Here is a 16,489-nt window from a genome sequence, read left to right as displayed (position 1 = left end):
CTCTAAAACAGTTTGATGTAGCTGGGACCGCAGCACTACCAGACCCTGCCTGTCAGTCTCTAAAACATTTTAATGTTGCTGGGACTGGAGCACTACAAGACCCTGACTGTCAGTCTCAAAAACAGTTTGATGTTGTTGGGCCTTTAGCACTACAAGACCCTGAATGTCAGTCTCTAAAACAGTTTGATGTTGCTGGGACTGGAGCATTACCAGACCCTGTCTGTCAGTCTCTAAAACAGTTTGATGTTGCTGGGACTGGAGCACTACCAGACCCTGTCTGACAGTCTTTAAAACAGTTTGATGTAAGTCGCTCTGGATAAGAGCTTCTGTTGAATGACTAAAATGTCAATTTAATATTGTTTGAGTAATGGAATAAAGTAGTATATTTGTTGTTTGTCGTCACTCATTAAGCATCCTAAGTACTTCCTATGTTTTTGTGGTCCATTTAAAGGATTTCTGTAGATCGTGAGTTACTCTTTTTATTTTTCTTATTGCCACCATTAGATCTTTTTCATATGTTCATTTTATAAACTGAGATTTGAGTTTTCAGATTATTTTCTTTTAGCAAAGCGGGCATTGAGTTTTCAATATTTGTCAGGTATATCAGGAGATCATCTGCAAATAAGTTTAGTTCAAATTCATGTTTACCAATACTGATACCTTTTACGTTTGGGTCCTGCCTAATTATTTCTTTAAATTGCCAGTGCAAACAGAACAGGGGAGAGAGGACATCCCTGTCTTGTGATCCTTTCAAAAACAATTTCATCAGATAATGTGTTACTAGTGTATATTTTATCAAATATTTTTATTAAATGTATTATTTCAGCTGGAAAGCTGAAATCTTCCAAAGTCTTAAATAGAAAAGGACATTCATGAGGTCAAAAGCCTTTTCGGCATCAACAGCCATTATTGCATAAACTGAAATATGTTCTTGTATTTGTTTGTAAGTGTCTTTTTAATTAACCTTGTTTGATAGATATTGTAGTCTGGCAAATCTGGTAAGACTTTTCCCAATTCTATTGCTAATAAGATTTGTTATTATTTTATTGTCACAATTTATTACATTTATGTGTCTATAATCAGCAGGGGATTCTCCTGAAATGTTATTAACAGATTACTTAAATTGAGAAACTACCCTGCTCATTACCACAAAAAAATAATCTGAGTACTCTGTGTGACTTTGTAATGTGTTACTCACAACACTGCTGCAAGTATATCATCCTATCCTATAACGCTCAAGTAGTGTATTCATAATAACAACCCACTGAAATGGGACATTATATTGGGGCGGCAGGGTGGCAGGGTAGACTAGTGGTTAGAGCGTTGGTCTAGTAACCGGAAGGTTGCAAGTTCAAATCCCCAAGCTGACAAGGTACAAATCTGTCCTTCTGCTCCTGAACAGGCAGTTAACCCATTGTTCCTAGGCCGTCATTGAAAATAAGAATTTGTTCTTAACTGACTTGCCTAGTTAAATAAAGGTCAAATTAAAAATTTAAAAATAAATATTATCAATGTTTGGTCTAGGAAATCCATCGCTTTTGTACTTTATTCACAAACTACTATGTTAATATTGGGAGATTGCCAGTGCTCTATAAACGATTCAGATTCTTCTTCTTCTTTATAGTGTATCCTGGAGGGGGAAGAAGGAAAATGAGGATAGGATTTTGAGAGGGATGCTTACTTTCCCGGCTTGGCCTCGGCGTCAGGGTCGGAAGACTCTCGGCTGACCTGCCGTGTCAATCTGCTCTTGAACTCGATGGCCAATCCCGTCTCAACACTCCTCTGGACTGGCAGACGAATTATCTTCTTCTTCCCTTCCTCCTCTGAGAGAGAGAGACAGACAGGGGACATGTTAGCCTTAAGAGGTAACATCTAACTATAATGTTACATGGAGAAAGAGACCGATGGGGACGTGTTAGCCTTGAGAAGTAACATTTAACTATAATGTTACACAGAGAAAGAGACAGATGGGGACGTGTTAGCATTGAGCGGTAACATCTAACTGCAGTGTAACATATTGATTTGAGGTTCCAGAACCTGTCAAGAGAGGTCAGCAACCCTCTCCCTGTAGCATCAAATCTTTCACTTTAGCGTCATCATTATCCGTCTCTTTTCTGACGGCCCTGAATTTGTCTGAACCGTCTCAGTGGTTCTCCTCCTAACACTTCGCTTCGCCTTTAACTCCCTGTTAAATAGCATCAGATGGTGACAGGTGGTGCAAATGAGGAAATCAAACCCTCAGTTCCACAGCTCATTTAGACCGTTCTGTTCCATTTAACAGTGTGCATTTTAGCTGTGTTGTAAGATTAGCAAAGATTGGATCCAAAAATGTCTATTGTTGGACATCTAACAAATCTCCGTTGGTACCAGCAGTTCTCTGTGGCCTTCTCCGCTGGAGATCTGTTGGCAGATTGGATTGACTGACTGACAGACTGAATACAACTTTTTCCAAGTGATATTTCATTTGTTTTTATTGTGATTTACTCCGTGTTGGGTTGGGATATGTGTTCAGTTGTTGGTGAAACAGGGAATCCTTATAATTTGTATTCCTGTGTGGAACACGTGGTTACTGCATTACGAATTTATGATTTCTTATGGTTCTCAATCAGAGGAAGCTGTCAATCGTTGTCCCTGATTGAGAACCATACTTAGGTAGCCTGGTTTCACTTTTGAGTGGTGGGTGATTGTTTCCTGTGTCTGTGTTTGTGTTTGTACCATACGGGACTGTTTCGATTTTAGTTTGTTCATTCACGTTGTTATTTTGTATTTTTTTAGTGTTCAGTTTTATATATTAAAATGGACACTTACCACGCTGCACATTGGTCTGACCTCTCTTACTCCTCGTCAGAAGAAGAGGACAATCGTTAAATGAATATACAGTGCTACCAACATCAAAGAACACAGTTGTTTTGAAGTTCTTTCTTTTACATATTTAAGGGTTTTTATGCAAAGTGTATTTTACAAAACAGACTTAAATAAGTATATTCAGTGGCAGCTTCATTAAATAGTACCCGCAAAACAAAAGTCTCAACGTCAACAGTGAAGTGGCGACTCCGGGATGCTGGCCTTCTAGACAGAGTGCCTCTGTCCATGTCAGCGTGTGCGCAACTGGTCGAAGGAAGTTAGGAGCAGGAGAGCAGAGATGAGTGAACAGGCACACTTTGTTCAGGCAGAGGGAAACAGCCGGACGCAACTGCGTCACAACACTCTGGCCCAAGCAAAAAAGCAATAGCGCAAAAATTACACAACTAGGTACAAATAACATAACCACGGGTTACAACAATACCCGGCGCAAAACCAGCCTGTAGCATCACACACGTAACAAACGAACACACAGACATGGGAGGAACAGAGGATAATATACACGTATAGAGTAACCAGGTGTGCGGGAAAACAAGACAAAACAAATGGAAAATGAAAAGGTGGAGCGGCGATGGCTAGAAGATCGGTGACGTCGACCGCCGAACACCGTCCGAACAAGGAGAGGGACCGACTTCGGCGGGAGTCGTGACAGTCCAATGTCTGTGTTCTTTTGCCCATCTTAATCTTTTCTTTTTATTGGCCTGTCTGAGATATGGCTTTTTCTTTGCAACTCTGCCTAGAAGGCCAGCATCCCGGAGTCACCTCTTCACTGTTGATGTTGAGACTGGTGTTTTGCGGGTACGATTTAATTAAGCTGCCAGTTGAGGACTTATGAGGCATCTGTTTCTCAAACTAGACACTAATGTACTTGTCCTCTTGCTCAGTTGTGCACCGGGGCCTCCCACTCCTCTTTCAATTCTGGTTAGAGACTGTTTGCGCTGTTCTGTGAAGGGAATAGTAAACAGCGTTGCACGAGATATTCAGATTCTTTGCAATTTCTAGCACGGAATAGCCTTCACTTATCAGAACAAGAACAGGCTGACGAGTTTCAGAAGAAAGGTCTTTGTTTCTGGTCATTTTGAGCCTGTAATCAAACCCATGAATGCTATTGATCCAGATACTCAACTAGTCTTAAATAAGGACAGTTTTATTGCTTCTTTAATCAGAAACATTGTTCAGCTGTGCTACATAATTGCAAAGGGTTTTCTAATGGTCAATTAGCCTTTTGAAATTATAAACTTGGATTTGCTAACACAATGTGTCATTGGAACACAGGAGTGATGGTTGCTGATATTGTGCCTCTGTACGCCGATGTAGATATTCCATAAATAAAGTCTGCCGTTTCCAAGTACAATAATCATTTACAACATTAACAATGTCTACACTGTATTTCTGATCTATTTGATGTTATTTTAAAGGACAAAAATGTGTTTTTCTTTCAAAAACAAGGACATTTCTAAGTGACCCCAAACTTTTAAACGGTAGTGAATATATTTTTTACCTTTATTTAACTAGGCAAGTCAGTTAAGAACTTATTCTTATTTACAATGATGGCCTGTGCCGGCCAAACCTGGATGAAACTGGGCCATTTGTGCGCTGCCTTATTGGACTCCCAATCATGGCTGGATGTGATACAGCCTGGATTAGATCCAGGGACTGTAGTGATGCCTCTTGCACCGCTGCACCACTCGCGAGCCCTTCTTGCTGTGTCTCTCAGATCATTCACAGGTTTGTGGAAGTTACCTGTGGAGCTGATGTTTAGGCCAAGGTATGCATCTTTTTTTGTGTTCTCTAGTGAAACGGTGTCTAGATGGAATTTGTATTCGTGGTCCTGGCAACTGGACCTTTTTTGGAATACCATAATTTTTGTCTTGCTGAGATTTACTGTCAGGGCCCAGGTCTGACAGTCTCTGTGCAGAAGATCTAAATGCTGCTGCCCATCTTGGTTGGGAACAGAAGCAACAGATCATCAGCAAACAGTAGACATTTGACTTCAGATTCTAGTAGTGCGAGGCTGGGTGCTCCAGACTGTTCTAGTGTCCTCGCCAATCCACTGTTATATATGTTGAAGAGGGTGGGGCTTAAATTGCATCCCTGTCTCACTGCCCTGTGGAAAGAAATTTGTGTTTTTTTGCCAATTTTAAATGCACACTTGTTGTTTGGGTACATGGATTTTTTAATGTCGTATGTTTTTCCCCCATCACCACTTTCCATCAATTTGTATAGCAGAACCTCATGCCAAATTGAGTCAAAAGCATAAGAAGACTTTGTCTTGTTTGTCAATTAGGGTGCGAAGGGTGAATATTTATTTTACCTCTATTTAGCTAGGCAAGTCAGTTAAGAACACATTCTTATTTTCAATGACAGCCTAGGAACAGTGGGTTTACTGCCTTGTTCCGGGGCAGAATGACAGATTTTTACCTTGTCAGCTCAGGGATTCAATCTTGCAACCTTTCGGTTACTAGTCCAACACTCTAACCACTGGACTACCTGCCACCCCTGTGATCTGTTGTACAGTAATTTGGTAAAAAGCACATTTGGCCACGGACAAGTTCTGGCCTGGTTTAGATCTTATCTGTCGGAAAGATATCAGTTTGTCTCTGTGAATGGTTTGTCCTCTGACAAATCAACTGTAAATTTCGGTGTTCCTCAAGGTTCCGTTTTAGGACCACTATTGTTTTCACTATATATTTTACCTCTTGGGGATGTTATTCGAAAACATAATGTTAACTTTCACTGCTATGCGGATGACACACAGCTGTACATTTCAATGAAACATGGTCCCAAAATTGCCCTTGCTAGAAGCATGTGTTTCAGACGTGGATGGCTGCAAACTTTCTACTTTTAAACTCGGACAAAACAGAGATGCTTGTTCTAGGTCCCAAGAAACAAAGAGTTCTTCTGTTGAATCTGACAATTAATCTTAATGGTTGTACAGTCATCTCAAATAAAACTGTGAAGGACCTCGGCGTTACTCTGGACCCTGATCTCTCTTTTGAAGAACATATCAAGACCATTTCAAGGACAGCTTTTTTCCATCTATGTAACATTGCAAAAATCAGAAGCTTTCTGTCCAAAAATGATGCAGAAAAATTAATCCATGCTTTTGTCACTTCTAGGTTAGACTACTGTAATGCTCTACTTTCCGGCTACCCGGATAAAGCACTAAATAAACTTCAGTTGGTGCTAAATACGGCTGCTAGAATCCTGACTAGAACCCCAAAATTTGATCATATTACTCCAGTGCTAGCCTCTCTACACTGGCTTCCTGTCAAAGCAAGGGCTGATTTCAAGGTTTTACTGCTAACCTACAAAGCATTACATGGGCTTGTCCCTACCTATCTCTCTGATTTGGTCCTGCCGTACATACCTACACGTACGCTACGGTCATAAGACGCAGGCCTCCTAATTGTCCCTAGAATTTCTAAACAAACAGCTGGAGGCAGGGCTTTCTCCTATAGAGCTCCATTTTTATGGAACGGTCTGCCTACCCATGTCAGAGACGCAAACTCAGTCTCAACCTTTAAGTCTTTACTGAAGACTCATCTCTTCAGTGGGTCATATGATTGAGTGTAGTCTGGCCCAGGAGTGGGAAGGTGAAGGGAAAGGCTCTGGAGCAACGAACCGCCCTTGCTGTCTCTGCCTGGCCGGTTCCCCTCTTTCCACTGGGATTCTCTGCCTCTAACCCTATTACAGGGGCTGAGTCACTGGCTTACTGGGGCTCTCTCATGCCATCCCTGGAAGGGGTGCATCACCTGAGTGGGTTGATTCACTGATGTGGTCATCCTGTCTGGGTTGGCGCCCCCCCTTGGGTTGTGCCATGGCGGAGATCTTTGTGGGCTATACTCAGCCTTGTCTCAGGATGGTAAGTTGGTGGTTGAAGATATCCCTCTTGTGGTGTGGGGGCTGTGCTTTGGCAAAGTGGGTGGGGTTATATCCTTCCTGTTTGGCCCTGTCCGGGGGTGTCCTCGGATGGGGCCACAGTGTCTCCTGACCCCTCCTGTCTCAGCCTCCAGTATTTATGCTGCAGTAGTTTATGTGTTGGGGGGCTAGGGTCAGTTTGTTATATCTGGAGTACCTCTCCTGTCCTATTCGGTGTCCTGTGTGAATCTAAGTGTGCGTTCTCTAATTCCCTCTTTCTCTCTCTCTCTCGGAGGACCTGAGCCCTAGGACCATGCCCCAGGACTACCTGACATGATGACGCCTTGCTGTCCCCAGTCCACCTGGCCGTGCTGCTGCTCCAGTTTCAACTGTTCTGCCTTATTATTATTCGACCATGCTGGTCATTTATGAACATTTGAACATCTTGGCCATGTTCTGTAAATAATCTCCACCTGGCACAGCCAGAAGAGGACTGGCCATCCCACATAGCCTGGTTCCTCTCTAGGTTTCTTCCTAGGTTTTGGCCTTTCTAGGGAGTTTTTCATAGCCACCGTGCTTCTACACCTGCATTGCTTGCTGTTTGGGGTTTTAGGCTGGGTTTCTGTACAGCACTTTGAGATACCAGCTGATGTACGAAGGGCTATATAAATACATTTGATTTGATTTGATTTGACATTTGCTCAGTCCATTGTTTTCACTGAGGAAATATACAAGTCTGCTGTTAATGATAATGCAGAAGATTTTCCCAAGGTTGCTGTTGACGCATATCCCATGGTAGTTATTGGGGTCAAATCTGTCTCCACTTTTGTCGATTGGGGTAATCAGACCTTGGTTCGAAATATTGATGAAGATGCCAGAGCTAAGGATGATGTTAAAGAGTTTAAGTATAGCCTATTGGAATTTGTGGTCTGTATATTTTATAAATTCATTTAGGATACCATCAACCCCACAGGCCTTTTTGAGTTGGAGGGTTAGTATTTTGTCCTGTAGTTAATTCAATGTAATTGGAGAATCCAGTAGGTTCTGGTAGTCTTTAATAGCTGATTCTAAGATTTGTAATTGATCAGGTATTTGTTCTTGCTGTTTTGTTCTTTGTTATAGAGTGAAAAAGATTGGAAAATTGGTTTATCCACTCATCTCTGTTTTGGATAGATATAGTTGAAGTCAGAAGTTTATGTACACCTTTGCCAAATACATTTAAACTCAGTTTTCTTTTACAATTCCTGACATTTAATTGCAGTAAAAATGCCCTGTCTTAGGTCAGTTAGGATTACCACTTTATTTTAAGAATGTGAAATGTCGTAATAACAGTAGAGAGAATTATTTATTTCAGCTTTTATTTCTTTCATCACATTCACAGAGGGTCAGAAGTTTACATACACTCAATTAGTATTTGGTTGCATTGCCTTTAAATGGTTTAACTTGGGTCAAACGTTTTGGGTAGCCTCCCACAAGCTTACCACAAAAAGTTGGGTCAATTTTGGCCCATTCCTCCTGACAGAGCTGGTGTAACTGAGTCGGTTTTGCAGGCCTCCTTGCTCACACACACTTTTTCAGTTCTGCCCACAGATTTTCTATGGGATTGAGGTCAAGGCTTTGTGATGGCCACTCCAATCCTTGACTTTGTTGTCTTTAAGCCATTTTGCCAAAACTTTGGGAGTATTCTTGGGTCATTGTCCATTTGGAAGACCCATTTGCGACCAAGCTTTAACTTCCTGACTGATGTCTTGATGTTGCTTCAAAATATCCACATTTCCTTCCTCATGGTGCCATATATTTTGTGAAGTGCAGGCCCTCCTGCAGCAAAGCACCCCCACAACATGATGCTGCTTCCCCCTTTGTCCTCCAGACATAACAATGGTCATTATGTCCAAACAGTTCTATTTTTGTTTCATCAGACCAGAGGACATTTTTCCAAAAAAGTATGATCTTTGTCCCTATGTGCAGTTGCAAACCATAGTCTGTTTTTTAATGGCTGTTTTGGAACAGACATTAAAAACGTCCTTGCTGAGCGGCCTTTCAGGTTATGTCGATATAGGACTCGTTTTACTGTGGAAATAGATACTTTTGCACCTGTTTCCTCCAGCATCTTCACAAGGTCGTTTGCTGTTGTTCTGTGACAGAACACGTCTCCTTCCTGATCGGTATGACGGCTGTGTGGTCCCATGGTGTTAATACTTGCGTACTATTGTTTGTACAGATGAATGTGGTACCTTCAGGCATTTGGAAATTTTGAACCAGACTTGTGGAGGACTACAATTTTTTTCTGATGTTTTGGCTGATTCTCTTTTGATTTCCCCATGATGTCAAGCAAAGTGGCACTGAGTTTGAAGGTAGGCCTTGAAATACATCCACAGGTACACCTCCAATTGACACAAATGATGGCAATCAGCCTATCAGAAGCTTCTAAAGCCATGACATCCTTTTCTGGAATTTTCCAAGCTGTTTAATGGCAAAGTCAACTTAGTGTATGTAAACTTCTGACCCACTGGAATTGTGATACAGTGAATTATAAGTGAAATAATCTGTCCGTAAACAATTTTTGGAAAAACAAAGTAGATGTCCTAACCGACTTCCCAAAACTAGTTTGTTAAACAAGACATTTGTGGAGTGGTTGAATAACGAGTTTTAACAACTCCAACCTAAGTGTATGTAAACTTTAGACTTCAACTGTAACTCTTTGTGTTGTTTGTTTAGTATATTCCAATTTTCCCAGAAGTGGTTAGATTCTATGGACTCTTCAATTACATTGAGCTGATTTCTGACGTGTTGTTTTTTCCCCTAATGTATTTCTGTATTGTTTTAGTGATTCACCATAGTGAAGGCATAGCCTCAGGTTTTTCTGTGTCTCTATGGTTTTGGTTGTCTTTCTTAGGTTTTTGCATTCTTCATCAAACCATTTGCAATTGTTGCTAATTTTCTTAGGTTGAATGCTTGAAAAGTTTAGATTTAATATGGAAGCTGAGAGGTCAAATATAGTGTTCAGGCTTTCTACTGCCAAGTTCACACAACTATTACAGTGAAATATTTTGTCCAGGAAGTTGTCTAAAAGGTTTGAATTCGTTATTGCCAAATTGTTTTTTTGGTAGGTTTTTGCATTTCCTTCCATCTATAGAATTTCTTAATATTGTGTAATTTCTTTGGCTTTGTTGACTCATGATTAATAAAGGTTAAATAAAATAAATAAATACAACATTTGAGTATTGCTCCTTTCAGGTTCTGATAGTGGTGTTAGTGGACTATTAACGCTCTGAGACACTCTGGGTTGAGTTCACTGATAAAGTAATCTACACTACTACTGCCAAGGGATGAGCTGTAGGTGTACCTACCATAAGAGTCTCCTAGAAGCCTAGCATTGACTATGTACAGACCCAACGTAAGACAGAGCTGCATGAATTGTGACCCATTTTTGTTGGTAGCTGTTTGTCCCCATGTGTGCTGAGAGTGTCAGGTTCTTGTCCAGTTCTGGTATTTAGGTCGCCACAGACTAGTACATGTCCCTGGGCCTGGCAATGGTTTACTTCCCCCTCCAGGATGGAGAATCTGTCATCATTAAAGTATGGGAATTCTATTGGTGGGGATATGGGTAACACACAGGAGGACATTTTTCTCTGTTGAGATCATTTCCTCATTAGTTTTTAGCCAGTCTTCCCTGTTTCACACCTGGTAGTTTGGTTGATGGGACTACCAGCTCTCTGTAACCTAGAGGGTAACCAGTGGGTCCATCTCCTCTATACCACCCACCTGGTAGTTTGGTGGATGGGATGGGACTGCCAGCTCTCTGTAACCTAGAGGGCAACCGGGGGGTCCATCTCCTCTATACCACCCACCTGGTAGTTTGGTGGATGGGATGGGACTGCCAGCTCCCTGTAGCATCAACCCTCTCCCTTTTTCTCCCTGTTGCCTCAACCCTCTCCTTGTAACATAAAACCTATCCCTATCTCTCCCTGTAGCATCAACACTTTCTCTGTAACATCAACCTTGTCCCTGTCTCTCCCTGTAGCATCAACCCTCTCCTTGTCTCTCCCTGTAGCGTCAACCCTCTCCTTGTCTCTCTCTGTAGCGTCAACCCTCTCCTTGTCTCTCCCTGTAGCATCAACCCTCTCCTTGTCTCTCCCTGTAGCATCAACCCTCTCCCTGTAGCATCAACCTTCTCCCTTTTTCTCCCAGTTGCCTCAACCCTCTCCTTGTAGCATAAAACCTATCCCTATCTCTCCCTGTAGCATCAACACTTTCTCTGTAGCATCAACCTTGTCCCTGTCTCTCCCTGTAGCATCAACCCTCTCCTTGTCTCTCCCTGTAGCATCAACCCTCTCCCTGTCTCTCCCTGTAGCATCAACCCCCTCCTTGTCTCTCCCTGTAGCATCAACCCTCTCCTTGTCTCTCCCTGTAGCATCAACTCTCTCCCTGTGTCTCCCTGTAGCATCAACCCTTTCCCTGTCTCTCCCTGTAGCATCAACCCTCTCCCTGTCTCTCCCTGTAGCATCAACCCTCTCCTTGTCTCTCCCTGTAGCATCAACCCTCTCCTTGTCTCTCCCTGTAGCATCAGCAGGTGAGGTAAAACATTCTGGGCTCAGTGTCAGGGTTAGAAGTTGAGGTAAACAGCCTGGACTCACCCTCAGGGTTAGGGTTATAAGGTGAGGTAAATAGCCTGGACTCACCCTCAGGGTTGGTGTTATAAGGTGAGGTAAACAGTGTGGACTCACCCTCATCATTGATCTGCGTGGCGCTCTGGCTTTTCTTCCCGAGGCCGACCATCCCCATTATTTTAGCACCGAAGCTTGAACGCCTCTTCTTGTCGTCATCATCGTCATCATTCCTGTTCAGAGAGCACATCTCCCCTCCCACACTGGAGCTCCTCTGGATGGGAGCCGCCGCCACTGGCCTGTTTATCATTTTGGACGTAAACTTACTGTCAGTCAGCAACATCAGCCATGGCAGGGCAAGGTAGCTCAGGGCAGTATGTTACGTAGACGGGACAGAGAGCAAAGATACAGGGAAGGAATGGAAAGAGGACAAGTGGAGATGGGAAGGAGAAAATAGGAGGAGAGGAGGGAGATTGCAGATTCAGCTAAGGGGGACTACGACACTGACAACGGTCAAAGGTCACAGGTTACAAGTATAAGTGGAACAAGAGCAGTGTCAGGGTTTAGGGTTAGTGACAGGTTGTCACTGTTTAGATTTCAGACTTACTTGGTCTCTGCTGTGTCTTCTTCCTCCTCCTCTTCCCCTGACACTGCCCCCTCCCCGCTCTCCGCCCCACTTCCGCCCCCCTCCGCCCCCCCTCGGCCTCCTTCTGCTCCTCCCACTACTTCCTCAGCCACCTCAGCCAAAGTCGCCACCTCCAACTGGCCCTCACTGAAGACACACAACAGGATGAATGATCAGAGGCATGAAAAACAGAATAGAGGGCAGAGAAAATGTGTGACCATGAACATAGAACATTCTCAGAAACAGGCAGGCATAGAACATTATCAGAAACAGGCAGACATAGAACATTCTCAGAAATAGGCAGGCATAGAACATTCTCAGAAACAGGCAGGCATAGAACATTCTCAGAAACAGGCAGGCATAGAACATTCTCAGAAACAGGCAGGCATAGAACATTCTCAGAAACAGGCAGACAACATCCTCACCCTCAATGTGAGAAAGACAAAAGATATGATCATGGACTATAGGAAAAGGAGGGCCGAACAGGCCCTTATTGACATTGAAGGAGCAGAAGTGGAGCGGGTCAAGAGTTTCAAGTTTCTTGGTTTCCACAAAAAATGATCATGGTCCAAACACACCAAGACAATTGTGAAGAGGGGACCTAGGACCAAAATAGGCTCCTTAACAGCTTCTACCCCCAAGCCACTTTGATTTACTTGATTTATTTCAGCTTTAATTTATTTCATCACATTCCCAGTGGGTCAGAAGTTTACATACAGTCAATTAGTATTTGGTTGCACTGCCTTTAAATTGTTTAACTTGGGTCAAACATTTTAGGTTGCCTTCCACAAGCTTCCCAAAATAATAAGTTAGGTGAATTTTGGCCCCTTCCTCCTCACAGAGCTGGTGAAACTGAATCAGGTTTGTAGGCCTTCTTGCTCGCACATGCTTTTTCAGTTCTGCTTGCACATTTTCTACAGGATTGAGGTCAAGCCTTTGTGATGGGCACTCCAATACCTTTACTTTTTTTTGTCCTTAAGCCATTTTGCCAAAACTTTGGAAGTATGCTTTGGGTCATTGTCCATTTGGAAGACCCATTCTTTAACTTCCTGACTAATGTCTTGAGATGTTACTTCAATATATCCACATAATTTTCCTTTCTCATGCTGCCATCTATTTTGTGAAGTGCACTTGTTTGACCCAAGTGCAAGTCTCCTTCCTGAGCGGTATGATGGCTGTGTGTTCCCATGGTGTTTATTGTTGCACACTATTGGTTGTACAGTTGAATGTGGTACCTTCAGGCATTTGGAATTGCTCCCAAGGATGAACCAGGCTTGTGGAGGTCTACCATTTTTGGCTGAATTCTTTGGATTTTCCCATGATGTCAAGCAAAGAGGCACTGAGTTTGAAGGTAGGCTTTGAAATACATCCACAGGTACACCTCCAATTGACTCATATGACTCATATGTCAATTAGCCTAAGAGAAGCTTCTAAAGCAATGACATTATTTTCTGGAATTTTCCAAGCTGTTTAAAGGCACAGTCAACTTAGTGTATGTAAACTCCTGACCCAATGGAATTGTAATACAGTGAATTATAAGTGAAATAATCTGTCTGTAAACAATTGTTAGAAAAATTACTTGTGGCATGCGCAAAGTAGATGTCCTAACCAACTTAGAGTGGTTGAAAAATGACTCCAACCTAAGTGTATGTAAACTTCGGACTTCAACTGTAGAACTTTCTCAGAAACAGGCAGACAGAACATTCTCAGAAACTGGCAGACATAGAACATTCTCAGAAACAGGCAAGGCAGGCAAAGAATATTGTAAGAAATAGGCAATGCAGACTAATCGGATCCAAGATGGCATAGCAGTCAGGCGTCTTTTGTCTTATTCTTGTCGTGTCCAGTGTATATATTTTTCTTATCCCCAACTTCAACATTCTCTCCTGCAACCCGCCTCACCCAATGTGGTATGGTTTTGCTATTTTCTTTACTTTAGAACCGAAACCCCCAACAGTAGCTAGCCAGCTAACTAGCTACCAGCTAGTAGTCAGCTAGCCACTGCTAGCGATCATCAGCTAACCTCCTGGCTAACGTCTCTGTCCCGAAGCAAGCACCAATTAACCTGGAGCTAGCCTATGCTAGGCCCATCTCCCGGCTAACTGAAGAGGTCCATCAGCCACCCCTTGGGCTACAATACCTATTTTGCCAATTGGCCTGGACCCCTTTTATTGCCGATACAGAGCCGCGCCGATCCATCACGACTGGACTACCGACGTAATGCGCCCGAGGGGGTTTTTCAACAGGCTCCTCCGTCACGATGTCCCCTGACTGCCCATCTACTAGCCTTCTTGCCGCAGCCCGCTAGCTGTCTAGAGCATTCCAATTTTTTGGGTTACTAAACATATTTTGCCAATTGGCCTGGACCCTTTTACTACATGGCCCTCTGCTGATCCATCACGACTGGTCTGCTGACTGCTAACCCTAACCCTAACCCTAACCACAGGTAGGGGCTATAACAGACTTCTTCCATTGCGACGTCCCTCTAAGGCCCTTCTGCTAGCCTGCTAGCCCCGGCCTGCTAGCTGTCTGAATCGCCGTGTTTTCAGCCCGCCCAGCTACTCACTGGACCCAATGATCACTCGGCTACGCATGCCTCTCCTTAATGTCAATATGCCTTGTCTATTGCTGTTTTGGTTAGTGATTATTGTCTTATTTCACTGTAGAGCCTCCAGCCCTGCTCAATATGCCTCAGCTAACCCTATTGTGACCTCACCTGGGTTAATTTATGTCTCTAGAGACAATACCTCTCTCATCGTCACTCAATGCCTAGGTTTACCAGCACTGTACTCACATCCTACCACATCCTGTACATTATGCATTGAATCTATTCTACCGCACTGAGAATCCTGCTCCTTTTACTTTCTGTTCCCGAACGTACTAGACGACCAGTTCTTATAGCCCTTAGCCGTACCCTTATCCTACTCCTCCTCTGCTCCTCTGGTGATGTAGAGGTTAAACCCTGCAGTGCCTAGCTCTACTCCATTCTCCATTCCCCAGGCCCTTTCATTTGTTGACTTCTGTAACCGTACAAGCCATGGTTTCATGCATGTTAACATTAAAAGCCTCCTCCCTAAGTGTTTTTTTATTCACTGCTTTAGCACACTCCGCCAACCCGGGTGTCCAAATCGTGTCTGAATCCTGGCTTAGGAAGGTCACCAAAAATCCTGAATTTCCATCCCCAACTACAACATTTTCTGACAAGAAAGAACTGCCAAAGGTGTCGTAGTTGAAATCTACTGCAGAGATAGCCAGCCTTCTGTCATACTATCCAGGTCTGTGCCCAAACAATTTGACCTTCTACTTTGAAAAGTCCATCCTTCCAGAAACAAGTCTCCCACTGTTGCAGCTTTGCTATAGACCACCTTCTGCCCCCAGCTGTGCCCTGGACACCATATGTGAATTGATTGACCCCATCTATCTTCAGAGCTTGTGCTGTTAGCTGACCTAAACTGGGACATGCTTAACACCCAGGCCATCCTACAATCTAAGCTTGATGCCATCAATCTCACACAAATTATCAATGAACCTACCAGGTACAACCTCAAATCCATAAACACCGTCACCCTCATAGATATCATTCTAACCAACCTGCCTTAAAAATACACCTCTGCTATCTTCAACCAGGATCTCAGCAATCACCGCCTCATTGCTTGGTCCGTAATGGATCTGCAGTCAAACGACCACCCCTCATCACTGTCATATACTCCCTAAAACACTTCAGCGAGCAGGCCTTTCTAATCAACCTGGCCCGGGTATCCTGGAAGGATATTGACCTCATTCGGTTAGTAGAAGATGCCTGGTTATTCTTTAAAAGTGCTTTCCTCACAATCTTAACCAACCTGCAGACGAGCTTCAATGCCATTCAACTCTCCTTCTGTGTCCTCCAGCTGTTCTTAAATGCAAGTACAACCTAATGCATGCTCTTGAAACGATCGCTACCTGCACCTGCCAGCCCGTCCAGCATCACTACTATGGATGGTTCTGAGTGAATATGTTGACATTACAAATACCTAGGTGTCTGATTAGACTATAAACTCTCCTTCCAGACTCACATTAAGCATCTCCAAACCCAAAAGTAAATCTTGAATCGGCTTCCTATTTTGCAACAAAGCATCCTTCACTCATGCTGCCAAACATACCCTCTTAAAACTGACAATCCTACCGATCCTCGACTTCGGCGATGTCATTTACAAAATATCCTCCAACACTCTATTCAGTAAATTGGATGCAGTCTATCACAGTGCCATCTCTTTTGTCACCAAAGCCCCATATACTACCCACCACTGCGACCTGTATGCTCTCGTTGGCTGGCCCTCGCTTCATATTCGTCACCAAACCCAGTGGCTCCAGATCATCTATAAGTCTTTGCTAGGTAAAGCCCGCCTTATCTAAGCTCACTGGTCACCATAGCAGCACCCACCAGTAGTATGTGCTCCAATAGGTATATTTCACTGGTCATCCCCCAAAGGCAATATCTGCTTTGGCCGCCTTTCCTTCCAGTTCTCTGCTGCCAATGACTAGAACGAATTGC

The 16,489-nt window shown here is 43.2% G+C and overlaps 1 protein-coding gene across 1 annotated transcript in view; it reads right to left on the bottom strand.

The window, feature by feature from the left end:
* The window catches only part of LOC109882913 (regulating synaptic membrane exocytosis protein 2-like), a 63,353-nt gene that overhangs the window by 12,446 nt on the left and 34,418 nt on the right, over positions 1 to 16,489 (bottom strand). Inside the window, exons 4-6 of the mRNA XM_031789194.1 lie at positions 11,938 to 12,102; positions 11,451 to 11,629; positions 1,682 to 1,823 (exon numbers count right to left, since the gene is read on the bottom strand). Of these exons, the coding sequence (XP_031645054.1) occupies positions 1,682 to 1,823; positions 11,451 to 11,629; positions 11,938 to 12,102 (486 nt within the window). The remainder of the gene's footprint in view (positions 1 to 1,681; positions 1,824 to 11,450; positions 11,630 to 11,937; positions 12,103 to 16,489) is intronic.

The sequence above is a fragment of the Oncorhynchus kisutch genome, linkage group LG14 (genome assembly GCF_002021735.2).
Source record: "Oncorhynchus kisutch isolate 150728-3 linkage group LG14, Okis_V2, whole genome shotgun sequence".
NCBI classification, from domain to species: domain Eukaryota; kingdom Metazoa; phylum Chordata; class Actinopteri; order Salmoniformes; family Salmonidae; genus Oncorhynchus; species Oncorhynchus kisutch.
The sequence above is the reverse complement of the archived record's forward strand: the minus strand, read 5'-3'. Positions and strand labels throughout refer to the sequence as shown.